Source organism: Gorilla gorilla, chromosome 6, assembly GCF_029281585.2.
Source record: "Gorilla gorilla gorilla isolate KB3781 chromosome 6, NHGRI_mGorGor1-v2.1_pri, whole genome shotgun sequence".
Taxonomy (NCBI): Eukaryota; Metazoa; Chordata; class Mammalia; order Primates; family Hominidae; genus Gorilla; species Gorilla gorilla.
Genome location: NC_073230.2, coordinates 139,371,828 through 139,399,258, shown reverse-complemented (window position 1 = coordinate 139,399,258; position 27,431 = coordinate 139,371,828). Strand labels below are relative to the sequence as shown.

At 46.5% G+C, this 27,431-nt stretch overlaps 1 protein-coding gene across 1 annotated transcript in view; it reads right to left on the bottom strand.

The window, feature by feature from the left end:
- The window catches only part of CPA4 (carboxypeptidase A4), a 31,058-nt gene extending 6,707 nt beyond the window's left edge, over nucleotides 1-24,351 (bottom strand). The window contains exons 1-10 of the mRNA XM_031013491.3: nucleotides 24,258-24,351; nucleotides 18,688-18,769; nucleotides 18,108-18,242; nucleotides 16,601-16,699; nucleotides 12,934-13,035; nucleotides 11,592-11,696; nucleotides 10,619-10,729; nucleotides 9,132-9,222; nucleotides 6,520-6,719; nucleotides 5,383-5,467 (exon numbers count right to left, since the gene is read on the bottom strand). Coding sequence (XP_030869351.2) covers nucleotides 5,383-5,467; nucleotides 6,520-6,719; nucleotides 9,132-9,222; nucleotides 10,619-10,729; nucleotides 11,592-11,696; nucleotides 12,934-13,035; nucleotides 16,601-16,699; nucleotides 18,108-18,242; nucleotides 18,688-18,769; nucleotides 24,258-24,325 — 1,078 coding nt within the window. The 5' untranslated portion in view covers nucleotides 24,326-24,351. The remainder of the gene's footprint in view (nucleotides 1-5,382; nucleotides 5,468-6,519; nucleotides 6,720-9,131; nucleotides 9,223-10,618; nucleotides 10,730-11,591; nucleotides 11,697-12,933; nucleotides 13,036-16,600; nucleotides 16,700-18,107; nucleotides 18,243-18,687; nucleotides 18,770-24,257) is intronic.
- Nucleotides 24,352-27,431: the final 3,080 nt, after the last annotated feature.

The following is a 27,431-nucleotide window of genomic DNA, read 5'->3' as shown; positions in this document are numbered from 1 at the left end:
ACCCTGTCTCATAAAATTTAGAGAAATAAAAGGAGGGCACCACCCTAAGGGGGATCAGAGTTGTGCCTTCCATGTTTATACAGCCATGCATCACTTCACAATGGAGGTATGTTTTCATCATCGTGCAATGTACTTACACAAACCTAGATGGTGTAACCTACTGCACACCTAGACTATATGGCATAGCCTATTGCTCCTAGGCTACAAGCCTGCACAGCATGTTACTGTACTGAACGCTGTTGAAAGTTGTAACGCAATGGTGAGTATTTGTCTGTCTAAACAAATCTAAACATACGAAAGGTACAATAGGCCAGGTGCACTGGCTCGTGCCTGTCATCTCAACACTTTGGGAAGCTGACAAGAGAGGATTGCTTGAGCCCAGATAAAGATCCCTTCAGGTATTTTCTTCTCACAGTCTACAAGATATGCTCAGCCATAAGGCGCTCACCTCCATCTCATCCTTTCCATCCTCTCGCATGCAAGCCCTATATTCAATACTCTTTCAACCTTCTATCTCTCTTCATATATGCTACCCCCCAAATCCCACCAGTCTTTTACCTTCAATTTTTTTTTTTTTTTTTTGAGACAGAGTTTCGCTCTTGTAGCCCAGGCTGGAGTGCAACCTCTGCCTCCCGGGTTCAAGCGATTCTCCTGATTCAGCCTTCCAAGTAGCTGGGATTACAGGCACACACCACAACGCCCAGCTAAAGTATTTTAGTAGAGACGGGGTTTCACCATGTTGGCCAAGCTGGTCTCAAACTCCTGACCTCAGGTGATCCACCCGCCTCGGCCTCCCAAAGTGGGAGGATTACAGGCGTGAGCCAACGCGCCCAGCCTCAACACCAATTTTAAACCCCAACCAACACTCATGCTCTGATCTAATTAAAAGTTCTCTCACCATGTTTCACCACCTTACTTCCACTCAGATAAAAGGAGCCCCAAATTAGTTTATAAATGGCAGCACATCAAAAAACTCCCCCTCCAAGCAGGATATGCCATCTTTAAGGGATATCATAATGATACCCACTCTCTCCCACCTAAAAGAGTTGTAGAGGCTGCCCCCTTGCCTTTGGGCACATCCTCCCAACAAACAGAATTAGTTGCCCTAAGAGCCCTAACCCTAGCAAAAAACACACAATTTATACACCGATTCTAAATATGCCTATAATATCATCCATTCCAATGCCCAAATTTGGAGCGAGCAGGGCTATCTCACAGCTGAGGGAACTCCTATCATTAATGGAAAACTAATCCATCATCTAAAGGCAGCTTTACTTCCAGAAGAGGCTGCAGTTATCCATTGCAAAGGACATCAATCACATTTCTTTAGGGAACTGTGAGGCTGACTATTGAGCAAAACACGTCTCAACCAATCATCCAATTCCCCAATACCTATTTCCCCTCATACAACATATCCCCTCCTTTTATCCTAAACACCAAATATAGCAACTAGTTATGGCGGGGGCACAATTCAAACCCCCATACTGGTTCATACAAAACAAATTAGTCCCACCTAACCCTGAAAAAACAACTCTTTTATGAGATATTCACAATCTCTTCCACAGTAGCCATTTACCTCTACAACATTTCATAAGTTCTCATATACACATAACCCCAGATATAAAGGAACAGTTAAAAGCCATTTCCCATCAATGCTCTATTTGCCACAAAGTGTCACCTTATTCCAACACTAAACCCCCTTCTTTCCCAATCTTTCGAGCCAGGGGACACCTTTCAGGACAAGACTGGCAAATTAATTTTACCCATATGCCCCAGTAAACAAGGTTCAATATCTTTTAGTTCTGGCTAATACCTTGTCAGGATGGGTGGAGGCTTTTTCCATCCAACAATCGAATTTCTATTGTCGCCTCCAAATTAATAACATAAATCATCCCCAGGTTCGGGGTGCCTCTTTCTTTTCAATCTGATAATGGCCCTGAATTCATTTATCAAATTACTCAAACACTTGCACAGGCCCTACTAATCACCTGGAAGCCACACATCCCCTATCACCCTCAATCTTCAGGAAAGGTTAAAAAAATGAATAACATTCTAAAAAAACACCCTCACCAAGTACTCACTCCAAACACATACAAACTGGGTTACACTTTTACCTTTGGCCCTTCTAAAAATTCAGGCACTCCCACCTAAACCTCCAATGCTCAGCCCCTTTAAACTCACGTCCGAAAGACCACTCACAACTTTTATTCCACCTCAGAGTCAAGCCCTGCCTCCACCAACCCCTCTCGTTTCCCCTCTTCTACATACCATCCGCCATTTTATTTGGGAATATGCTAACAAATGCCTGCCACAACCCGTAACTGACTCCTCTAATCCCTTCCTACAGCCAGGAGACTGGGTTCTGGTAAAAGATCCCAGTCCTACCCCCAATTCCCCCCTCACACCTAAATGGAAGGGACCTTACCAGATCATCCTTACCACACCCACGGCAGCAAAACTCCAAGGACTCCCCAACTGGTTTCATTATACTTCTCTCAAGAAAACAGACTTCCCTTCACCACATACCCAAACAACCAAGTCTAAAATCCCTCAGCCTTCTCTTGTGTCTCCATGGGACCCACTTCCCTTCACCTCATCCGAATCCCGAAGAAAAAGGAAGAGAAATCCACATAAGCCGCTTACATGTCTTTCTCTCCCAAACTTTCATCGCTTCCTAACCAACCTCATTACAGCCCTTCAGTGGTACTCTTACAGAATTCCCATTATACATCCTGAACAGCTCCTTACTGTGCTATGGGACCTATGGCTTCGAGGAACTTTCCAGGACTTTACTCCTACCCAAATAACTGTTTTCTCTTTTTCTTGTTTCTTTCAGTATAAATTCCCTAATCACATCAACCTCACCAATACAACCACTCCTAACTGCTCTCAAACTAGAACTCTCTGTAAACCTTACACGATCCCTCTTGCTGCAAGCTAACTGTTCCTTTGCTCCGGAATGCTGAATGTGCTTATCGCTGTCTTCCTCAGCTCACGCAGCTCTTCCTACAACCCTTCATGACCTTTTAACAGGAAACATAACCCTAATTTATAAATTCCAGAAAGGAGCTTCCTTTTTTAAAAGAGCTGACACCCTGGTCAGCGATTATCCTGCTTCGAGGGCCAATCAGGCCAACAAATTATTTCAAACCTATTACGACTCCCTACAACACCTCAAGCCCCAAGGCCCTCCCATTAAAGGGCCCATAACTAAACACACCCCCATTTTACAACAAGCCTCACTTTGCTTTTCAGCCTCTAAGGAAAATTTCCCTGTAGGGTCCTTAACACCTAACCAATGCAACCGCACTCATTATTATTAAACACCCCTCTGACCACCAAACTAACAAAGTTGACTACCAAGGATCACCAGAAGCAAACAGAGCATTTTTGCAACTGGCTGTTTTCACAGCCTCTCCCTCAACCAATGCCTCTGGCCCAACTTTTGTTGTCCCTGGTGCCCACCTTTTTCCATGGTTGGATATCAATAGTGCAACATCTGACTGCATTATTGTGTACAAAATAACTCTTTCTATATCTCTACCATAGTGGGTGTCTCCCTGGCCTCCTCCTTGTCCACCTGGAGTAATGAACCACAAGAAAGAAAAAACACCCTGTCTTTAATTCACTTGTTTTCTTTCCATATCTCCACCTGTATTTACAACGAAGTCTTGTTCTTTTGGTGTGGCACCAACACATATCTTTGTCTCCGCACCAACTAAACTGGAACCTGTGTCCTAGTTTATCTTTCTCCCTCCATTAAACTAGTTCCTCCTAATCAACCTTTACACATTCCATCTGTCCAATCTGTTTTAAAAAGGAGGGCCGTCCACGTCATTCCTTTGATGGAGGCCTTAGGTGTAACCTCTATACTTGGATTGGGAGCAGGCAGATTGGCCACATCTTTAACATACTTTAAAAAAACTCTTTCAACAGAACTACAGCGTTCTTTAAAAAATATAGCCCGAAGCCTTATAAAAGCCCAAGACCAACTAGACTCCTCAGCTGCAGTCCTCCAAAATAAATGGGGATTAAATCTTATAACAGCTGAAAAAGGGGGCCTATGCCTCTCATTGGGTAAGAATCAGGCCTAGTAAGAAACACTGCTGAAAAACTTTTAAAAAGGGCTAAAAAGCTAAAGGAATAGCAAAACAACCAAATAACTTCTTGGTTTGGAAACAAAATCGTAACACAGGTCATCCCATTCCTGGGCTCTGTCCTAATAATATGCCTAGGACTAATGTTCTTACCCTGCCTAATCAACCTTTTTCAAAGATATTTAACTGACAGAATCCTGCCCATCTCACAGACTACTACCCAAAAACATCTACAGACAGCATTACTCCTACAGTCAATCCGAGACCAAAAAACTCTCCGTGCCCTCCTCAGCAGGAAGTAGCCGAAAAGAACATGCTGCCCTTCATCCTTTTATAACTATAAGGTCTGGATTGACAGAGCAGGAACATCACCATCTTGGGCAAACACTGCCATTTTAAGTTCCCCTTGATTAAAAACTAGCCCCAAACATCAGCCTAATGGGTAATGTCAGCATGACCAGAAACATTCCAACTCTAAGATAAACCTCCCCTCCAACCAGAAACATGCCAACCCCAAGATAATCTCCCCTCTGATCAGAGATATTCCAACCCAGGAAATAAAACTCTCCTTCACACAGAAACATTCCGAGCCTGCGATAAGCTCCCCATCCCTAAACCCTTAAATACCCTTAGTCTCTAAGACAGAACACTCCTGACCGAAATCAGCCAGAAGCCCCTCTCAGGTTTATTCCCAGAATAAACCTGTCTTTGACTGCTAAGCTGCTTTTTGTGTTTCTTTCCTCTTTCTTTAACTCTTACAAGAAGAGGGCTTGTGCTGGAAAACTCCTCCTTATAATAACCATCAGATCTCATGAGATTTACTCACTATCATGAGAACAGCACAGGAAAGACCTGCCCCCATGATTCAATTACCTCCCACCAGGTCCCTCCCACAACATGCAGGAATTCAAGATGAGAGCTGGGTGGGGACACAGCCAAACCATATCAGATGGGGTCTTGCTATGTTGTCCAGGCTCAATGTTTTTCCATCTCCTTTAGGAAGATGAGGGAGTCTCCCCCAACTCCACTACCACCATCAGTTTACCAACTGAAAGGTGGGTTTCCCTTGAAAATGAAGGGATGGGCAGGAGGAATTTTTGATATGATGTTGATGAAGGGGACTGCATGCAACAGCTGTCACCACACAGGCGTGATGTAGTTCAGTCTATTACCAACAACAAAAACAATCAGATGATAAGTAAGTCTAACTTACAGCCCTCCTCCCACTCCATTTCAAGTTTCCTCTCAAAGTGCTTTCTAAATAACTCATAAATAAGCAACTTACAGACAGTGGTGCAGGTGGGACCCACTTGGTACTCAGTGCCCGACACAGAAGCCAGAGCTTTGGCCGCAAGCTTCGCCACCTTGTCCTGGGAAGGGGGAATCCATGGAATGAGAAAAAATGGATCCTGAAGCTTGACCTTCCTCAGCTGCTCTGCTCTGGGATGGTTTGGAAGATTCTCAGCCCCTCCCCTGATTTCCTTTCTGGTCCCTTGTTTCCCCTTCGCCCAGTTCCAAGGCCCAACTGTAAACTGAGGGAGGTGGCATGGTTCCTTCAACTCCTTCTCCCACCACACCCCCAGTTCTTGACTCCCAGTTTGGGGGAGGAGATGAGGAGGGAAGTGGAAGCCTGTGCATTATGTACTCAGATTGGAAGAGATGGGGGTTCTGGGGCTGCTCACTGACTCACTAGGAATCTAGTAAAGGCACCACCATCTTCACCTATCCTGAGAAGGGAGACATCATGCACACATGAGGGAGGGCCAGGTATGCTCAAGAGAAAGCTCTCAAAGAGTTGGGTGTTGCAGAGTGGAGGAGGAGAAGGACCGCCATAGATGGATGATCCCTGTGTAGAGTGCCTGCCTGAGAGGCCGGGTGGGGGTGGGGGAGCAGAATCAAGCCCGCACTTTGCCATGAGCCTGGGAGGGGCTGCATCTGCCTGAGGTTTAAGGGCTGGCTGTGAGCCTGGGCAGCCACCTGCAGTCTCCCTCCAGATGCCAGGCCTGCTCCTGATGGCCCATGTTCTGGATGAGACACAGAGCACCCCAGGCTGTGGCCTTCGCCCTCCTTAAACTCTTCCTTCACTAGAGTGAGGATCTCTCCCCCTTGCCCACCCAGGTGCCACCCACAGTCCTTGGCAAGCTGTGGGTCCACAATACATGGCAGTCAGAAAAACAAGGGAGAAGGAAAGGCGGGGCAGGCATGGTTCTGGGAACTCATAGCAGACACAGAAATAAAGGGCACTTTTTCCTGTCCCCAGCAGATGACAACATATCCCAAAGGGCAGGGAGAGAAGATTGGACCTTCAATGAAACATGCCTAGGCTCCTGGACCCTCCCTATAAAGCTGCAGAGCTACCACCTTAGCAGCGCTAGGAGGGTCAGGCGGGCCCCAGGCTGGGTGGGAGGCAGCTGTGACTCACGAGTTCCTCGGCATCTGGGGCCTTTTTGACTGAGTACCCATATGGATACATCAGCAGCTGTGAGTAGCTGTGCAGGTCGATGAAGCACTTGAAATTCCCATGTTTTTGGATGAAATCTACCACTGATTTCACCTCCACTTCCGAATTGGCGTGGGGTCCATGGTACACTTCGGAGCAAGGGTTGTCGCTGGCTCCCTTTCCTGTTGGGGATAGCCCAAGAACAAACATTAACTCATAGTCCAAGAACACAGAAATGCAAGACGCTCCACCTAGAGAGGGGCCGAAGGTATTGGGAATGGGCAGGCCATGGCGAGACGGCCCAGAGCACCTAGTCCACGGTGGGTGTGGACTGCAGAGAAGGCATGGAAGAGGGAGGGTTGGGTGTTGGGTCTGCTACAGCTGAGGAGAAAAACTGTTGGAGTTGACCTTGCCTTGTACCAATAGCAGTTGTCATAAATAATTAATATCACCCTTGAGAATGAGTTGTAATTAATAAGTAGACTAGATAATTAATACGAATACCAATAAATAATGAAAATGACTCCATTTATTCTGGTGTCAACTTATTCTCTGGCTCAGATCTTAAAGGCCAAGTGTGCCAGAAATAATCAATTGTTGTGGCTCAAATCTCTTGATTATTTGACAGGTATTTAGAAACACTGCCTTCTGTATTACTTCATAATATAGTTCCCTCGGGTTTCTAGGGTGTGTGTGTGCACATGTGCATATGTGTGTGTGTGCATGTGTGTGTGTATGAGTGTGACTGAAACCACCCCAGTGGTGGGAATATCTGACTTAACTTTGAAGCTCTGAGTTCCCACATTTGTATCAGTTCCTTTCCCACAGTCATTATTTTCCCCCAATGGTTTGTGTGGTATTTCTATACAAGTAAAAGAAGTACATTAAAAACAAACCATCAGGGCCGGGCACAGTGCCTCATGTCTATAATCCCAGCACTTTGAGAGGCTGAGGTGGAGGGATCACTTAAGCCCAGAAGTTCAAGACCAGTCTGGGCAACATGGCAAAACCCCATCTTCACAAAAAAATACAAAAATTAGCTCAGCATTGTGGCATGCGCCTATAGTCCCAGCTACCAGGGAGGCTGAGGTGGGAGGATCGCTTAAACCCAGGATGTCGAGGCTGCAGTGAGCCATGATCACACCACTGCACTCCAGCCTGGATGACAGAGCACGACCGTGTCTCAACAAAACAAAACAAACAAACAACCCATCAATACAGCCATGGGACACTGAAAGAGAACTGTCTGGATTTGAAATTGGAAGCTGAGTTTAGATCAGAACTCTGTTCACCCACGTCATCTTCAGATTGTCTCTGAGCTTCCACCGTCTCATTTCAGATCATAAAATTCACTCGCTAGGTGAGAAGAATAAATATGATAAATACCGGAAGGTACTTAGTACACAGTCGGCACTTTTGTGGAGGGTGGTTTTTAAATTGCTGGCACTCAGAGCCCAGGTCTCCTAATTCTCTTTCCCTTTCCATGACAGCCGGCTGCTAAGGTTCATATCTACACATCTAAGGGTACTGGAGTGGAATTTTCACAGCACAGTCTTGCACTTTGGGGTGACAGCGCTAATTCCTCTCTTCTGAGTTGCTGCCAGGAGTCCTTTCGCCTGCTCACAACTTGCCCAGGCAGGGCTGGTAGGGTCAGGGATGAAGGTTCCCCGTTTTGTATGTCTTAGAAGAGAGTGTTTTTAAAATATTAGCGTAGATGGCAATCTCAATGTAAGATGCTCTGTACCACCATTCTCTCGGGAAGACAGACATTACTATCATTCCCTTTCAAAATCACAAAAATATATTTTAAAAAACAACAAACAGTCCAGATGTGATGGCTCATGCCTGTAATCCCAGCACTTTGGGAGGCTGAGGTGGGCAGATGACCTGAGTTCAGGAGTTCAAGACCAGCCTGGCCAACACGGCAAAACCCTGTCTCTACTAAAAATACAAAAATTAGCTGGGCATGGTGGCATGCACCTGTCATCCCAGGAGGCTGAGGCAGGAGAATCACTTGAACCCGGGAGGCGGAGGTTGCAGTCAGAGTGAGCCAAGATCCTGCCACTGCACTCCAGCCTGGGCGATGGAGCAAGACTCTGTCTCAAAAAAAAAAAAAAAAAAAAAAAGCCTGGGCTAGGTGGCTCATGGCTATACTCCCAGCACTTTGGAAGGCTGAAGCAGATGGATCATGAGGTCAGGAGACCAAAACTATCCTGGCCAACATGGTGAAACCCCATCTCTACTGAAAAAAAAAAAAATACAAAAAAATAGCCGGGTGTGGTGGCGTGCACCTGCAGTCCCAGCTACTCAGGAGGCTAAGGCAGGAGAATCACTTGAACCCAGGAGGCAGAGGTCGCGGTGAGCCAAGATCACGCCACTGCACTCCAGCCTGGGTGACAGAACGAGATTCCATCTCAAAACAGCAACAACAAACAAAACACTAAGTCAGAGCCTAAGGAGTGCTCCTCAGTCTCTCAGTGACGCAGCAACGGAACCAAAGTGGAAACGCGCTCCGTCCCAGCCAGCTCAGAGCACTGGTAGACCAGGCGAGCCCAGGGACAGCAGGATTTGAGAACTGTCTCCCCATCACCTACCTGCAAAACTAGCGTTCCAGTTTCTATTTGGGTCAGCACCAATGCAGGAGCTTCCAGGATTTCGGGACCGCGTCTTCCTCCATAATCGGTTCTGAAAAAGCCACCAAGGAGGGGACAAACAACCAGAGGCAGATCAGATCACCGAAGAGGGCTAGGGTGGAGATGACACGCAGGCAGGGCAGGCTGCTTGCAGTTCTGCCAGGAGGGCCCTGGGGCTCCTAGTCCTCATTGAGCAGTCGTCTCTCCTCCCGCAGAGAGAGGAGTATTTCCCCTTCCAGCTCTAAGAGAAGGACTTCTTCTAAATGTACTGATGAGACCTTTATATGCTAGAACCAGTCAGATACCGCCTGAATCCACTGAATAATTTTTGGCTTTGGCAGAAGTGGGCAAATGGACACTATATGCCTCGATGATAATAGATGTAGCTGGAAGCGCACAGCCCCTGTTTCTTGCTTGCCTAAAAAATTCCCCTGAATCCAATCAAGCTCTAGACCTGGCAATCTATGAACAGGAAATACAGGGGATAAGGGAACAAACTAAATGGCATAACAAAAAAGCCATCGGCCAAATTCAGAATGAGACACTGTACAAGACAAATTACTTGGCTTCTCCCCTAAATGAGTGAGACTTTTAAAAGGTGTGTGTGGGTGCTGCTGTAGAATAAAAGAGGCTGCAGAGACACAGCACCAGGTGCATGCGCAGACCTTGTTGAGTCCTCACTTGAACAAATTGACTCTTAAAAACACTTTTTTTTTTTTTGAGATGGAGTCTTGCTCTGTCGCCCAGGCTGGAGCAGTGGCGCCATCTCGGCTCACTGCAAGCTCCGCCTCCCGGGTTCACGTCATTCTCCTGCCTCAGCTTCCCAAGTAGCTGGGACTACAGGCACCCGCCACCACACCCAGCTAATTTGTTTGTATTTTTAATAGAGATGTGGTTTCACCATGTTAGCCAGGACGGTCTCGATCTCCTGACCTCATGATCCGCCCACCTCGGCCTCCCAAAGTGCTGGGATTACAGGTGTGAGCCACCGCGCCTGGCCTCGGCCTCCATTTTTAAGGTAATTGGGGGTGTTAGATGATATTAAAGAACTTCCATTATTCCTTTAAAAGTAATAGTAGTGCCATAGGGTTTTTAAATTTTTTTTTTCTGTCGTCAGAGATGCGTACTAAAGTAGTTTAGGGTGAAATAACATAATGTGTTGAATATGTTTTAAATACGTCACGAAAAAAATGTGTGGGAGGGCAAGAGATGAAAAGATTGGTAAAATGTTGGTCATTGTTAAGACCCATGATAGGGAGTTCATTAGACTATTTTCTCTAAGAAGAAATATCCCCTGGTGATTCTCAGCTCTGAGGATGACTAGAAGATGAAATCCCAAGGAAGCTCATAAGGTGCACATTTGTGGAAATTCTCTCCAAGATCAGACAATTAGTGGCAAAGCAAGGAATTCAACAGTCTGCAAGCCCAGCCCATTTGGGAATACTCACTTGAGTTTGAGTATACACATATCCATCAGGATTGGCCACAGGCAACAAGAAAATATCCATTTTCTCCAAGATGGAGGTGATAGCTGGATCCCTCTGGTAATCAGATACAATCTAAGCAGAGACAATATGTTTGTCAGCTACCCCACAGCAGGATGGGCCATTAGGGCTGAACCATGTATCTTCTCAAGATGCCCGGCAACCAGCTAGAATGAATGCTCCTAGAACAGCATCCACCCTCAAAAGCCTCCCTGCCACCCTCAGAGGCTCTGCTCTCTGCAAAGCCCTCTGAGCCCTTCAAAGCCTGGAGAGACACGGCTGCTTGGGGACATGGCTGCTAATGGCATCAACTGCAGTGAGTCCTGGGGTACGTGCTTTATTCCTTCCTTCCAGGAGGAGGGAGCCACACATTGTAATAGTTTTTAGGAATTTGAACCTCCAATGAAGAGGGAGGGAAGATGTGTCCTCCACATGCACCCCTCCTCCCCTCCCAGCAGACTTTCTTTCTTTTTTTAAGACAGAGTCTTGCTCTGTTGCCCAGGCTGGAGTGCAGTGGCGTGATCTTGGCTCAACGCAACCTCCGCCTCCTGGGTTCAAGGGATTCCCCTGCCTCAGCCTCCTGCTGCCCTCCCAGCAGCCTTTCTAGGAGATGGAGATGGCGTGAGGTCCCCGAGGGTCTATGGGGCCTCGTCTGGGTGTTGCTCTGCTCCCTTTCTGCGGAGTGGACTGCTCTCAGAGGCTCAGGTCCACCTCTGCTGCATATCAGCTTGTGCACCACCAGGAACGCAATCAATTTGGCCGCAGTGAGCTGACCAAGGGGTTTTGACCATTTGCTTCTCCAATCTGAAAAGGCCCCCCAGCCGACTGGGTCTTAGTAGAGAACCCTCCCACCTCGTGCCCCAGGCCCAGCCACATGGCATGCTGCAGGGGCACCCCGGCACCATCAGCATTCCTGGCTAATACCACGCGGCATGACCTTCCTTGCCGTCCAGATTGCAGTGGCCTGGGAGATCCACTCTCGGGAATGGATGCCTGCGTTCAGCCAAACCGCCGGCCGCCGCGCGCCTTTCCCAGTGCTGAACTGCAGAAGGGAGAAAAGGCTCGAAAATGACCGCCTGCCCGCATCTCTGCTCACTTCTCCTCTCTCCAGCTCTCTCCCATTCATTTAATTCATTTAAGATAATTCAGAGACCAAATGTTCCTAAGGGCACCATCTATTTATCGAGCTTATCCGTGACCTGGAAGCTTAATTGGTTGGCTGCGGGGCCAAGCTGCAGCTCCAGGCAGCCTGAACCTCTCCAGCATTAGGAGCAAATGGGAGGGGAAACAACCGTTACTGTGTTTTATGATGCCGGTGCCATTAGAGATAATGTTATGTCTCTTGAAAGACCTCAAATGGTATCCCAACAGCGAGAGACATAAGGGTACACAAACCAGGCTGTTTCGGTCGACATGATAAATGAATTTGGTTTTAAACTAAGACGAAGGGGGGCTCGCTATAGCTCTTTGTAAATGGCAGCCATGAATCCTGGCTCCTGCCTTTGCCATAGTGTTGGGCCCCCTTGGGTCAGAGCTTGGTGCTAATGAAGCCAGGGTCTCCAACAGATTGGCAAAAATATTTAAATGTAATTATCCAGCTCCGTGGCAGGTCTCCTCTCCCACTGGTAATTTGCTTAGTGCTATAAGCCTGAGTTCTTTGGGACTTATACGAAGCTGAGGGTTTGGCAAATTCTTAGCACCATCAGTGTTCCATGAGTTATATGCCCAAATTCCTTCTTATTCATTCAACTGGATTTTTATGTAATTTATGTCATTATCATAGCTGTCTACCTCCTTTGCCAATACAGTCTTGAATCTGTTAGAAATATTTGGAAATTAGGCTTTGTGCAACCAAGGATCAGAGGCTGGGCTTAAAATTACACCAACCCTCAAATTCACTTCCTAGGTTGATTTTCCAGTAAGTACCCCCTGAAAGCAGAATAGAAGTCAGGCCCACCCCAACTTGTCCCGCTATTTACAGAGGTGAGAATGAAAGTAAAAGACTGTCCCATCTGAGAGCTTTCTGGAATACTAATCACCTCCTTTTGATCCTGTCTTTCAGCCAAAACTTGGAATGGGATGTGCTCCTTCTAACTCCCCCTACATTAGACAAAAGCAAGGGACTCTGTCAGACCAAGTTCCAGCCCAGGTACAATGTGTCCTGACCTCGCTTTCCTCCCTGAAGTCAAGGAGTTCAAAAAGCTGCCCTTTTCAGAGGTCTGAGGCTGGGTCCTGGGCATGAGGACCCAGGAGACCCTTCCAAGTGCATGTGGCCTCACCTTCAGTACGTACATCGGCCGGTTTTCAAACGAATGTCCGATCTTCACCCTCCTTGCCAGGTCAGGAAAGTCTGCAGCAATGTTGTCCATCTCGTGGTAAATCTGAAGCATGAAAGAGTGAATCCAGGGACATTTTAAAAATCTGCTCAGCTATGGCTGGATATCTGTGATTTACTTTGTTGATCTTAACTATCACTTCCGGGACCCTAATCTTGGAATTGACCATATTATTGGCATGGAAACGCTGATTATGAGACCTGCCTGAATAGTCCTTTTCTACAATTTTCTGGAGAGTAGCACACTTGTTTGTTCACAAAATTGTAGTCCACTAAACTAGAGTAGAGAGGCTTTTGCAATATTGCTCTAACACTGTGTCCTTTGTCACTGTACTAGACTGGACAGTCAAAGACAAGCGGCCAGGCACAGTGACTCATGCCTGTGATCCCAGCAATTTGGGAGACTGAGGCGGGAGGATTGCTTGAGGCCAGGAGTTTGAGACAGCCTGGGCAACATAGTGAGACCCCATCTCTACAAGAAACATTTAAAAATAAAAATAGTTCATAAAAAATATGGAAGAGGGAAGGAAAGAAAGAAATTTTAAAATTTAAGAATAATAATAATAAAATAAAATAAAAACAAGCCAGGTGCAGTGGCTCATGCCTATAATCCCAACACTTTGGAAGGCCAAGGTGGGAGAATCACTTGAGCCCAGGAGTTCGAGACCAGCCTGGGCAACGTAAGGAGACTCCCCAGCTATACAAATAATGAAACAAAAAAAAAATAGGCAGCTGTGATGGCATGTACCTCTGGTCCCAGCTACTCAGGAAGCTGAGGTGGGAGAATTGTTCAAGCCTGGGAGGTTTAGGCTACAGTGAGCCACGAATGCACCACTGCACTCCAGCCTGGGCAACAAGTGAGACCCTGTCTGAAAAATAAAAAATAAAAAGAAACAGCTCCAAGCCTCTTAAAACAGTACTCTCCAAAATTCTGTGATGACTTTCTCTACTCAAAAATAATAAAAAATTAGCATGCACCACATACATGTACACACACACACAGACACACACACAATGATACAAATATATTGTGTACATTATTAAACAATTGAAATGGTTGTGTTAATAATAAACAGAAATATATGTAGAAATATAAATAGAAGTTGTAATTGTTTCTTCCTTCATCCCAGTGGACTATCTTGCTTACATCCTGTGGATACATGTGCCCCACTTTGGAGATAATTTCTCTAAAGGCTTTGTGAGTGCAAGTGAAGAAAGGTAAATAAACGGCTAAGAATACCCTTATTTGCTTTCAGGAAAAAAGTTCGATTTAAATAGAATTTATCCATCTTAGTTTTCAAACCACTTGAGGGCCAAAAGAAAATAAACAAATGTATTTGTTTCGGCCTTAAGACTGGAAGAAGGAACTATACAGAGGAGGAAAATGTGTAATTAATATAGAACAAAGTCAAGCTTAAAGGGTTTATCAGACTTGCCGTCAATATGGTAGACCGAACAGAAGCAAGAAACCACCTCCAAATACATAGGCAAACCAAGTAAAATACAAGGAAAATGATTCACAGCCAAGTTTAAAAGCTAAACAAGAGGAAATTGTAGGTGCCAGAAACAAAGAAGGAACTAACTAGGAGGGTAGAGGGTGGGAGATGATGCCACAGAGCCCCATCTCTGCCTTGGGTGCTACAGGCTTAGGCAAACCTGGACTAGGAGGAGAGCCATAGGACCCAGCATGGCACAAGGCGCTGGAACTTGAGAGCTAGGAATGGGCAATTTGGGCCACAAAAAGGGCCTGGAAATCCTACCCACTCTACCCACTGACCCTAGAGAGTGGAGGAAAAGCAGGATAGCTGCCTTGAGCTTTGAGAGAAAAGAGAGTCATCCAGGAAAAGTTAAAACACCAAGCTGTGTCCAGGTGTGGAGTGCAAATTCACACTGCCCACCACTACCACAACACAGACAACGGCTTTGGAACCAGAAACTCTGGCAGAGACAAACATGAAATTCCCACTAGAGACCCAAGAAAGCCTAAGTGGTTATATGAGCCAATATGAGCGCTCTTTTTTTTTTTTTTTTTTTTTGAGACAGAGTCTCACTCAGTCGCCCAGGCTGGAGTGCAGTGGTGCGATCTAGGCTCACTGCAACCTCCACCTCCCGGTTTCAAGTGATTCTCCTGCCTCAGCTTCCCAAGTAGCTGGGACTACAGGTGCCTGCCACCACACCCAGCTAATTTTTGTATTTTTTCAGTTGAGACGGGGTTTCACCATGTTAGCCAGGCTGGTCCTGAACTACTGACCTCAAGTGATCTGCCCACCTCGGCCTCCCAAAGTTCTGGGATTACAGGTGTGAGCCACCATGCCCAGCCTAGAATACGAGTTCTTTAGCTGTTTTTAGAAAGAACTGTATATGACTGAGCTAGGAGGGTGGTGGCACACCAATCCACAGTGGAGGGTGTCACAGTGAGGACAAGATTGCTGTAAGCCAGGCTGCAAAGGGTGCCTCAAACCAGAGAAATCAGTGGTAAGCCAGTGAGACAGTGAGGCTCCAGCAGACGGCAGGTGAGGGGATGGCCCCTCCAGGGTCTTGGGTGACATTTGCAACTGGTTAGCTCAGCTGGCAAGGGCCCCATGTTCATGAGGCTGATTTCATGGGCTTGATCCCTGTGTGGGCTCTGAGCTCTGCTTTCGTCCATGGCCCGAGACTGAACTTCTAACTTTATCCAGCTGTTTTGCAGATGTATGTCACTGGTCACAAGAGGGATCAAGGGGCAGTGCTGTTGGAAGTATATACAATAAACAAAGCTACCGACAAACATGGGAAAGAAGTGGAAATAGTCAACCTTTGAAATCCTCCCTCAAGAAGAGAAACAACTCAAAGTATACGCCTTGTGAAATGCATGCCAACAACACCATGTCTGTATATCAAGAACAACATGTATTAAGGTACACCACAGGGGGATACTAATTTAGATGTGGGGGAGTGATCCTGAGCTAGTTGTCTGCAGATGAATGAAGGAGACACTGAGGGGTGTAAGAGAACTGTACCGCATTCATGGTACAGTTCTATTCTACAGCCTCTCTTGATTTCTTAAGTCCCAGTATCCCAGGAAATTATTCTGCTTCAAGTTTTTCATTTGAAGGTTTGGCTTACCTTGAAAGTCAGCCATCTATATCAAGTGGTTTCTAGCTAAACACAGCACCAAAATGCATGATGGAACAAATATATACATTATAAGTAGTCATGATAAATGAGTGGAAATATTTGGTTAACCTTCGAAATCATCATTTGTCTACTTGCCTGGAATAAGTAACATTTTATTCTGGGTGAGTAAAATAGAGGGATTATGGTAGGGTAGAAGAAGGTTGAATTACAAAGACTAGAAATGATTGCAATTATTTTCATGGTATTCTGAAAGAGTTGCTTAAGGAGAGAAGGATGGTTGAGGGAGGAAATAGCCAGGCTGTATTTCATGACACTCTGAGGTGCTGGTAGGAGTTAAGCAATCCAAGAATTAGAAAGGAATTGAAGTGTACACATTTTAGCACCTCAGTGAGGGGATATTGTGCTGAAGACTAATGTCTCCTGGAAGTAAGGAGAGAGGTTACAAAATTCAGGAGGCAGAGAACCTTGATCTTAACCCACTCTGAAACACTTACAGCTTCCAGGGAATGGTAAGCCCCGTAGTTGAAGTTATTACTGCTCCGTTCTTGCCCTTCATTCTGTTGCATTTCATCATCTTCATTGTCTAAAAGGGCCTGAAAACACACAGCAATGTTGTGAAGTGATCCATCGCAGACGCAGGTTTATGTTTTTTCTGCCATATCTTTGCATATGGGTCAGCCAAGATGGCGGCCCTTTCAGCATATCAAGCAGCACAAATGTCAAGGTTTAAAAGGGGGTTAGATTTCTTTCATATCTTTATACAATTTTATTTCTTGGCTGGGCACGGTGGCTCATGTCTGTAATCCCAGCACTTTGGGAGGCTGAGGCGGGCGGATCACGAGGTCAGGAGATCGAGACCATCCTGGCCAACATGGTGAGACCCTGTCTCTACTAAAAACACAAAAATTTGCTGGGCATGGTGGTGCGTGCCTGTAGTCCCAGCTACTTGGGAGGCTGAGGCAGGAGAATCGCTTGAACCAGGGAGTCAGAGGTTGCAGTGAGCCGAGATTGCACCATTATACTGTAGCCTGGCGAAAGAGAGAGACTCCATCTCAAAAAAAAAAAAAAAAAGTTTACTTCTTGGGGCCCAATTTACATGGCCTCATTCAAAACCCACTTACTCCCTGGAAGCAACATATGCGCTCTTTGGCTATCCTGTAGTATGAACTCTGTAGACATCAGCCTGCATCTGGTATCCAGTGCCTCTGAAATACACAGCTTGGGAAACCATTCAGAAACAAAGAAATTCTTATAACCACTCATGCTTTGAAGGTTCCTGGCAGATGTCTGTGACATGTGAGGATGATTAATAAGCTCATAGCTGCTAACGCCGTCAGAAAACTCCAAGGCCAGATCACCCGTTAGTCCATAACCCACCTCGGTGAAGGAGAGAGCATGAGCCAGACCCTGTCCTGATGTTCAGATACAGGTCGTGAGGCCAGAGGACGGCATTCCCTCTGCTGGGGCTATCCATGACATTCCCCCTGTCTCAAAGGGTGCCTCTGTGGCTGGTCCCCAACACCCTCCCTCAGCTCTGCTCTTGCCACCTGGAAGGACTTCAAAGAAGGAAAGAAAGAGGGACTTATGACTTAATGGCAGACGTAGGATATGCCAGGCACTGTTAGACATTTTACATACATTTAATCCTGAGTCTTCTCAACAAATCACATGACGAAGGTCTCACTATCACCATTTTACCGATGAAGAAACGGAGGCTCAGCAGGTTAGTAATTTGTCCAAAGACACAGCACACAGCACTAGTAGTTAGCAAAATCAGGATTTGGATCCAAATCTGTGTGGTTCCCTGGCCTATTTATGCCCTTTCTACTACAAAATGTTGTTCCTCTAACAAGTCACTGCACTTTATTTCCATTTGCCTCCATTTCCTGGTCTATAAAATAGAAAAGGATAAAACCAGAACTTGCAAATCGCTCCGGTCTCCTCTGGACTGGCTGCCTGGTCCTATGCAAGACCAGGAGGCAGGGGGCATAGTCTACCTACCTGCAGGTCCTCAATTGTCACTGCGTACTCTAAGCCCTGGGATCTCAGGAAGGATTTAAATGCCTGCAGACTGACAGATGGGACCAGGACATCCACAGGCCGATTGAAGGAGGAGGGAGATTTCCAGAAATTGAGCTGAAGGGAACAGAAATGAAACCAGGTTAAAGGACCGTTCAGGCAAAATGTACAATGAGGTTATTCTTCTAGAACACTGCCAAAAGCCAGAGTGATCCCTGAGAGGCTAGGCTCTGCCCAAGGGCAAAGTTTGCCCATTTCACAATTGTGTCTGGTTGGACCTGCCCAGCAAGCAGTATCTGGCAGAGACCAAGAGTCATAAGTGGATGGCAGCTAGAAGGATGGAGCCTATACTGTTCAAGCATCCCCTCTCCCAGGACACCACAGCTGTTGTGATGTGCTCCCTCTGTCCCATCGGCCCCCTCAATTGTATAAATGGCAAGTGGACTCCCACAGGATTATATTCAGAGACTCCTCAGAAATAAAAATAATAATACCAGTTGAGCAAGAGTCTTCTCCCACCAAAGTTAGAAAACACTCAGGAGAGCTAAAAAGAACCAGGTACCTTCAAGTTGTTTGAATTCACTAGTTGACTCAATTTGCTGATCTCGTCTCCATTTCTGACATTAATCCTAAAAACTTGGTCCCTGGGGAAGAAGCAAAAAGAAAAAAAGAGCAAAAGATAATGATGAGCTTTCAGCTGGCAAAGAAACCCCCAAGCCTCCTATCCCAGATGTAACCAGGCCGAAAGAAAGGAAATGGTCTAGTCTTTGGTTTTAATGTATGGCCATTAAAAATGAGGCTACATGGCAACTATGAAAAAGTGCTTATGGCATAACTGTAAGGGAAATATTAAGTGAAAGAGCAGGACACAAAATTGTATGTATGCCATGATTATAAGTATGGAAAAAGCAGATGCATTGGAAGAAAAACAGACAGCGGAAATATACCAAATGCTGACAGCCCTTATGTTCGGGTCATGGGATTATGGATGACTTACTTTTTTCCCCCTTGTATCTGTTTTCTGTAATGTGGTCATATTACTTTATAATGAAAAACACATATATTTTACAGGAAGGAATGTGCCTGAGTTACACGCAAAGCTAACTCAAGACATAAAGAAGCACTTCTTCACTGTCAGGGCTGAGGACTGAAACCCTGACGGAACCTCCGTGCTGGAAAGAAAACAGCATCTCCATGCTGGGAGGGTGAGCTGTGCCGTCTTAAAACAGGCGAGGCTGGGTGCTTGCTCAGTCCCTTCCAGCTCCAGAACCCCACACAAAGGCTCGTTTGGGTGGAAACTGACTATGGCCCATGGTGCTGAGGCTGGATGTAGGATCCACTCCTCCCCACGGGGTGAGAGGGGACCCTTAAAGGACACAGACGGGGCCGGCCAGTCTCAGTCCCCTTTGTCGTTTGTCCTGAGCTTGCTTCATATACGTGATTTAGCTTCTGCAGCGGCAGCAGGGGTAGTGGCCCCCGAAGTCCTGTGTGTGGGTGGGAGAAAGCAGGGCCTGAAATGCTGCCTTTATGCTCTCAGCTGGCTGGGGGAGATGGGAGCCATTAGGCTGTTGCTAGGTGACAGCTCCAAAGAATCCGCACTCGATGTTGTCACTGCGTCATCTCTTTGACACAAGTGAATGCAAAGAGAGCTGCTGTGGGCTCAAGGACCTGTTGAGAGTGAATGGCTGTCACAGGGAGCTGAGTGTGCAGCCTCATGGGGCAGCTCCTCATCAGAAAACTGGTTTCATCCAGATGGCCCTTCAGGGTTTTGCTGGGTTCTGGAAGGTTCTAGGGGCTCTCCAGTGGGTCTAGGCCAGCCTTAAGGAGTCAAGGTCCACTGCAGAGCCACTCCTGCTGCAGGTGGCTGGTCTGGAGGAGATGACAGTGCTGAAGGTTCCCTTTCTCCCAACCCACCTGGTCCCCAAAGGGTCCTGGAGGTCAGTGGGTAACTGCACCCTGTGGGCACTGCCGAGGGCCCTGAAGAGATACCACTGGGTGGGCAGGTCTCAGTCTGAACCCAACAGGCTTGCCAAGAGTTGGACCTACCGCCCTGGGAAGATGAGGCATCAAACCTGATCTTTCCCTGACCTTGGCAAGCACCATTGAAAAAAAGGGACCGATGTAAGACAGAATGGAGCCAGGCACCGTGGCTCACACTTGTGATCCCAGTGCTTCAGGAAACCAAGGTGAGAGGATTGCTTGAGGCCAGGAGGTCAAGATCATCCTGGACGAAATCGTGAGACTTCGCCTCTACAAAAAAATGAAAAACAATTAGCTGGGTGTGGTGGTTCACACCTGTAGGCCAGCTACTCAGGAGGCTGAGGCAGGAGGATCGCTGGAGCCCAGGAGTTGAATGCTGCAGTGAGCTATGATCACACCTCTGCACTCTAACCTGGGCAATAGAGCAAGACTCCCATCTCAAAAAATTAAAATTAAAAATAAATAAATTTTAAAAACAGAAAGGAAATCTTTACTCCTGGATGGGGACAAGGGCCCGTCCGCTGAACTCATGCCCTATCATAACCTACCTCCAACACTCCAAAGAGGGGGTATCTTTAAAGTGGGGATTCTATACTTGGGAGGCTAAGGCAGGAGGATTGCCTGAGCCCAGGAGTTCAAAAGCTGCAGTGAGCTATGATTGCATCACCGCACTCCAGTCTGGTTGACAGAACAAGACCCTGTCTCAAAAAAAAAAAAAAAAAAAAAGTGAGGGGAGCTTCTAGAAAGATCTTGTGTGGTGACATATTTATTAGCACAGTTCAGCGTGTGTAAAATGCAGCACTGGCTACAGCAATCACAAAGAGGAAAAGGAGGAAGAAGGGACAGGAGGAGAAAAAAAGGACATAAGAATAAGAAGCTCTTTGAGTATGAAAATCATGTTACGCATTCACCCAACGCACGCGTTTTAGTTTTTCCAAAGTGGTGACTTCACAACAGAACTTGTGGACATTCCTGGGCGCAGTCCCAGGACAATGGGACACCGTGTCTCTGACTGGCCCTGAGGATGATTAAATCCACAAACCCATTTCATCCTGCTCTAATCAGCCAAGCTACAGAGGTCAACGAAATATCTGTAGCATGCAAAGCGGCAGGGCAGAAGAGCGGGTGCAGAGTGAAGCCCATTCCATCTGTCTCTTCTTCACCTCTCCCTTCTGCCCCATCTCGGACCCAGCACAAACTCACTGTGTACTTTTGTATGCTTTTGTACACGCTGTTCCCACTGCCTGCAATCCATCCCTTTTCTCATCTGTCAGGCCCATCTAGTCCCATCTAATCTTTAGGACCAACTCACATCACCCATGAAGCTTTTCCTGACCAGAGGAAGCAAAGTCCTCACAGTCTTCAGATAGTGCTGAACATTGGCGGTTGTGGTAGTGGGTAGCATTATCTTTTTTTTTCAGATGGAGTTTTTGCTCTTGTTGCCCAGGCTGGAGTGCAATAGCACGATCTCAGCTCACTGCAATCTCCGCCTCCGGGGTTCAAGTGATTCTCCTGCCTCAGCCTCCCAAGTAGCTGGGATTGCAGGCATGCACCTCCACGCCCAGCTAATTTTGTATTTTTAGTAGAGGCGGGGTTTCTCTATGTTGGTCAGGCTGGTCTCGAACTCCCAACCTCAGGTAATCCACCTGCCTCAGCCTCCCAAAGTGCTAGGATTATAGGTGTGAGCCACTGCACCCAGCGGTAGCATTATCCTTATGAACAGAAGCACGGTAACACCCGAAAGCAGGGAGGACATTGCGGGGTGCGATGCGAAGGGCAGCCTTTTTCTTGCCCTCACTGTCCTTGTCTGTATTTGAAAAATGCCCTCATCAGTTCATGAGACTCAAGATGGTGGAGCACATCCTATCTCCACTATCTAGAAATTCACTCAAAGACCTTGAGCTCTTTCTGAAGATGGAAATTGGCCTGGGAGGGGGACGTGTTGGGATTTACAGGTGGCCATGTCTGCCCCTCCTGCTCCACACAGGTGTTCTCACAGCTCCTCTTAACTTGATCCTCTCCAATAGCCAGGGTGTCCAGCTGCTGCCATTGCAATGGCTGGCACTCCCACTCCCTCACCCTCACAGGCATCTGTGCTTTGGACAGTCAATACCCACTTTGGTGACTGAGCATCTATCCCTCCCCTTTCATCATGGTGGCAGCCAAGTGGCCCGTCCTTTGTGCCTTTCTCATCTGCCTCCCTAGCCAGGCTTAGCAGCCACCACAAAGAATATTAAGAGATGGTTTCATAGAACTCTTAGATGCCTGCCAGCTACTGTTGATGCTATAACCAGCTCTGCAACTGGTTCCTGTTCTCTGCCTGCCTGGTGCCTCTAGGCATCCTGGCCATTGTCCCATCCTGAAGATCTCTGAAGACCAGGGCAGAGGACTCCAGTAGAGCAAGAGAGACTGGGGAGATAGGTGAGGCAGATGGAAGGGAGGGGAATGGGTGGTGGGTGGTGGGGAGAAACCATCATCCTCATCTTCAGCAGCCAATCCAGAGCCTGGCTTCCCAACCACTTGAATGCTCAGAGGCCAGCTTCCCCTTGCTCTAAACGTTCCCCTTGCTCTAAAAGCTGCGTGTCTGGGACACCTCTAGAGAGCCCAGGAAGAATTCCACTACCTTTGCTAGGTTTCCTACTATGGCGTGAGAATGGATTTGGGGATGAGAATGACACTATCAGTTAAAACCATCTGCAGTCAGCTCAGGCACACAGCTTTTTCTGTGCAAAATTCCTGCAGAGAGCATTCTAGGGCCTGGCCCAGCTGTCACAGCCCAGGTGCCCACCACATTGCAAGAGAGGTCTGTATCTTGCAAAATAGAGATTTTTCAGCCACATGAATAGCTGCAGTGGGAGCCTGACAGTTCCATGCGTCAGCCCACACGGCAGCAAGTCTAGTCACTACACACCTACTGCTGAGCCGCCTGTGGGAAAATCTTCCCTGGCCACCTGCTACGCCTAACCCCTCTGAGCTATTTGGCAACAGAGACACAGGTGTGAACAGAAGTCATCATCATAAAACTTAGTCAATCTCGTATAAGTAATTACCTCAAAAAACAACCCCAAAGTCTCATTAGCCAGATAGTAAAATAGAAAGAAAACTAAGAGATAGATCCAAGAGATACAGGATTTTATTTGGAGATGAACTTGTGTTATAGCAAAAGGGTACGAGTTTTACGTTCAGAGTTCCAGCTCCCCTGCTTCCCAGCTAAGTGGCCTTGAGCGCGTTCCTTAACATTCTAAGGCTGATTTTTTTCATGTTTAAGTGGAAGAAAATAACACCCCTGCCTGGCAAAGTTGTTGTGTGATCAAAAAGATAATGTACATGAAAGCTCTTTGCAAATGGTAAAGTATTATGCAGTAATGAGTTATTATAATTCAGTCTTCTAACAGGGCACCATGGTATCCCTTTTATCTCTCCTACCACCCAAATGTCCTCTCCCCTGCAAACCTCAAAGTATTCTGCATGGAGCGTGTTGAACACGTGTGAGTGTGCACACACACATGCGCACACACACACGGTGTACAGGCATGTGTCTCTGCATGTCATTTTCATAGCTGTGTCTAGGCAAGACCTGTGAAATCTCCATGTCCCAGAAGCCAGTAAGAAAGCACCAGCTCAGAAGAGGGTATAGCTCAGGGGTAGAGCATTAAACTGCAGATCAAGAGAAGGCACCAGCTCTGCAAAGCCTTCGCCATTAACAAAGAAGTGAAACCAACAAGCTTGAGACCCAGGGTTTCCCTTTACGCATGGCGGAAATTGGAAACAAACCATTTCTGGTAACCAGTAACTCCTAGTAATTAATAACGTAGCTCTTAGTAACCAGTAACTCTTAGTAATTAATAAGGTAGGAGTAAGAAAGTAGATGCCTGGAACTGACCTTATAAATAAGAACTAGGCAGAAAAAGAACTGGCAGGAGGTGAGGGAGCTGGGGAGAGACTGCAATGATCATCTAGTCCTGATTTCACAGATGAAATCGGGTCTCAGAGAAGAGAGTGGACTTGTCCAGGATGACACAGGGGCGAAGCTGGAACAACAGCCTGGTCTCCTTCCTCCATATGAGCTATTATCAGCCATTCATTTTCAGTTCCATTTGGCTCCCATATTTCTGAAATAACCAAATAATAAGAAGTCCAAAAGGAACTTACCCAAAAAATTTTTCTTGGCCACAGATGCTGGACCCAATAAGGGCCCCAATGAACAGTATCCACCTCATGTCCCCGGGGAGTCAGTCATACAGTGGCTGAGTCAAGCTGTATTTATAAAGAGTCTGAGAGTGACTCAAGTCCTCAAAAATGCTAATGTGATTCCCAAGCACCCTTGCAACTCTGACTGTGACAGGCAGGCCCTACCAATGCCTCTCCCATTCCTTTCAAGTGATAAAGGTTGAGCCTCTCTATTTACAAGGTCAGGAACTTGCTCCAGGAGCTGAAAAAGTCTGTGCCAAGGGTACCATATTGCTCATCACTTGGCATTTAAATAGTGTTTTTTCAGTGAATAAGAAAGTTCCACGGTGTTGAATGGAATTTATCCTGATAGGAGAGGTCAGATTATAAACCTGGCATAGAATTACCTCTAGAATAATAATAAAAAAGTTAAGACTATCAAAGCAAGACTGAGCTGGCTCCAAGACCACATGCTTGATAAGCCCTGCCAGAGAATTTCACCGGGGCAGGTCAGGATGAGGAAAGAGGTTTGGGCCTCTTTTATGTATCTGAAGCCTAATTCTTCTGACTCCAGTAAGGAAATAGAAATGTATCAGGCAAATGATATAGAAAGGATGTTTTAGTCTGAATAAATTATCAGTGTTTCTTGGGGTCTAATCTATGGGGAAGGCTTAATGGTTTTATCAATAATAAGATTTTCAGCCGGGCGAGGTGGCTCATGCCTGTAATCCTAGCACTTTGGGAGGCCGAGGTGGGCGGATCACGAGGTCAGGAGATTGAGACCATCCTGGCTAACACAGTGAAACCTCGTCTCTACTAAAAATACAAAAAATTAGCCGGGCGTGGTGGCGGACGCCTGTAGTCCCAGCTACTCAGGAGAATGGCGTGAACCTGGGAGGCGGAGCTTGCAGTGAGCCAAGATCGCACCACTGCACTCCAGCCTGGGCAACAGAGTGAGACTCCATCTCAAATAAATAAATAAATAAATAATAAGATTTTCTTTTACTTCCTAGACTGTGGGTCTGGTGTCCTTTCCGCCAAGTCACAGCTGAATAAATGGAAGACACTCATGATCTCCATAATGCCTTCAGGGGCTCTGGGACCTTTGAGTCTGTCCTGGGAGCCCCAGTTCCCACAGCCTTTCCCATCCCACCCTCCCTACGGTCTACATGCTTTCCACACCCACTCAAAGGGAGTGGACACAACCAAGGGTCATAGTTGAGAGAGTTAAAGAAAAACTATCCTGACACGTGTTAAAATGTAAGACCTAATTCAAGATTATTATGATTAGGACCATGGCTATTTCAGTAAGAAAGACTTACTGTGCTTAACACTGAATACGGCAAAGAAAACAGAGACGATCAGTGGGATTACTAAGAGAAGACATCAAGGTAGGGGGATTCTTGCTAAAAGCAGGCCAAGGACTTATACATCAAAGTCCCCATCAAAGGTGGGGATGAGGAACTTGATCAGATATCAAGGTGGGAGGGATGACTTCGCAGGATCTTTGCTCAGGCTGGCTTAGCCAGGGCTCAAGAACCAGCCTAGTCAAAAGGAGGGTGCAGAATCTCAAGTGTGGTCCCAGAGAGAGCCTTTGTTAGGAGCTGTGGAGCTAGGGGCCATCATCTCCCCTTGCTCCCTCAGGGTCCTTTTGTCCTCTCAACACTTAAACTGAATTCCTACACCCACCCTGTCCACCACAAAGCGTGGGCTCAGCATCACTGAGATCGATGTCAGCTTTGAAGTCAGCAACAAGAACAACTGAGACCCAATCTGTAAGACATGTGAAGTGGGAGAATCAAGGACCCAGCATTCTACGCAAGCTGAAATTTAGTTCCTACCTTTTCTCCCAGGGAAAATCATCCACATGAAGAAAACCTAAATCCCTAATGGGAGTCAATATCTAAAGAGAAACTGTGTGCAACCTGAGACCAAGGCTTGATAGGGCAACCAGGAAAAAGGAATGTCGTTGGCTTGGGTCCCCACCATTTGTGTGTTTGTTTTTTTGAGACAGAGTTTCACTCTGTCGACCAGGCTGCAGTACAGTGGTGCGATCATAGCTCACTGAAGTCTCAAACTCTTGGCTAATTTGGGAGGCTAACATCCTCCCAACTTAGCCTCCCAAGTAGCTGAGACTAAAGATGTTTGCCACCATGACAGGTGTTTTGTTTTGTTTTTGTACAGACGGGGTCTCACTGTGTTGCTCAGGCTGATCTCAAACTCCTGATCCTCCCACCTCAGCCTCCCAAAGTGCTGGGATCACGGGCCTGAGTCACCATGCCCTGCCCCACAAGTCTTCATAAAGCAGCACACCAGGAAAAGAAAAACCAAAGGCAACAATGGAACCAGGTATAGCACCTGGCACGAGGCCTGGCACAGTGCAGTTGCTTCATGAGTATTTATTGAATACATGAACTTGAAAGTCCATTGCTAGCCCTAAAATGCTGCACTCTTACGATGAAGCAGTGACACATGCTACACCATGGATGAACCTTGAAAACATTATATTAACTAAAAAAAAAAATGCTAGCCACAAAAGGGCAAATACTGTTTAATTCCACTTATATGAAATACCTAGAATAGGCTAATTCATAGAGACAGAAAGTAGCTAGTAGTTGCCAGGGGCTGAAGGGCAAGAGGAATGGGGAGTTATGGTTTAATGGGGAAGAGTTTCAGTTTGGGATGATAGGAAAGTTCTGGAGATGGATGATGGTGATGGTGGCATAACGTTGTGAATGTACTTAATGCCAATGAATTGTACACTTAAAAATGGTCAAAATTGTAAGTTTTGTGTATAATTTAACACAATAAAAAACTGTCAAATGGGGCCAGGCATGGTGGCTCACGCCTGTAATCCCAGCACTTTGGGAGGCAGAGGCGAGTGGATCATTTCAGGTCAGGAGTTCAAGACCAGCCTGGCCAAAATGGTGAAACCCTGTCTCTACTACAACTACAAAAATTAGCCAGGCATGGTAGCAGGTGCCTGTAATCCCAGCTACTTGAGAGGCTGAGGCAGGAGAATTGCTTGAACCTGGGAGGCAGAAGTTGCAGTGAGCCGAGATCACGCCATTGCACTCCAGCCTGGGTGACAGAGTGAGACTCTGTCTCAAAAGGAAAACAAAAATAAAAACTGTCAAATGATGTTGGGAGCACTCT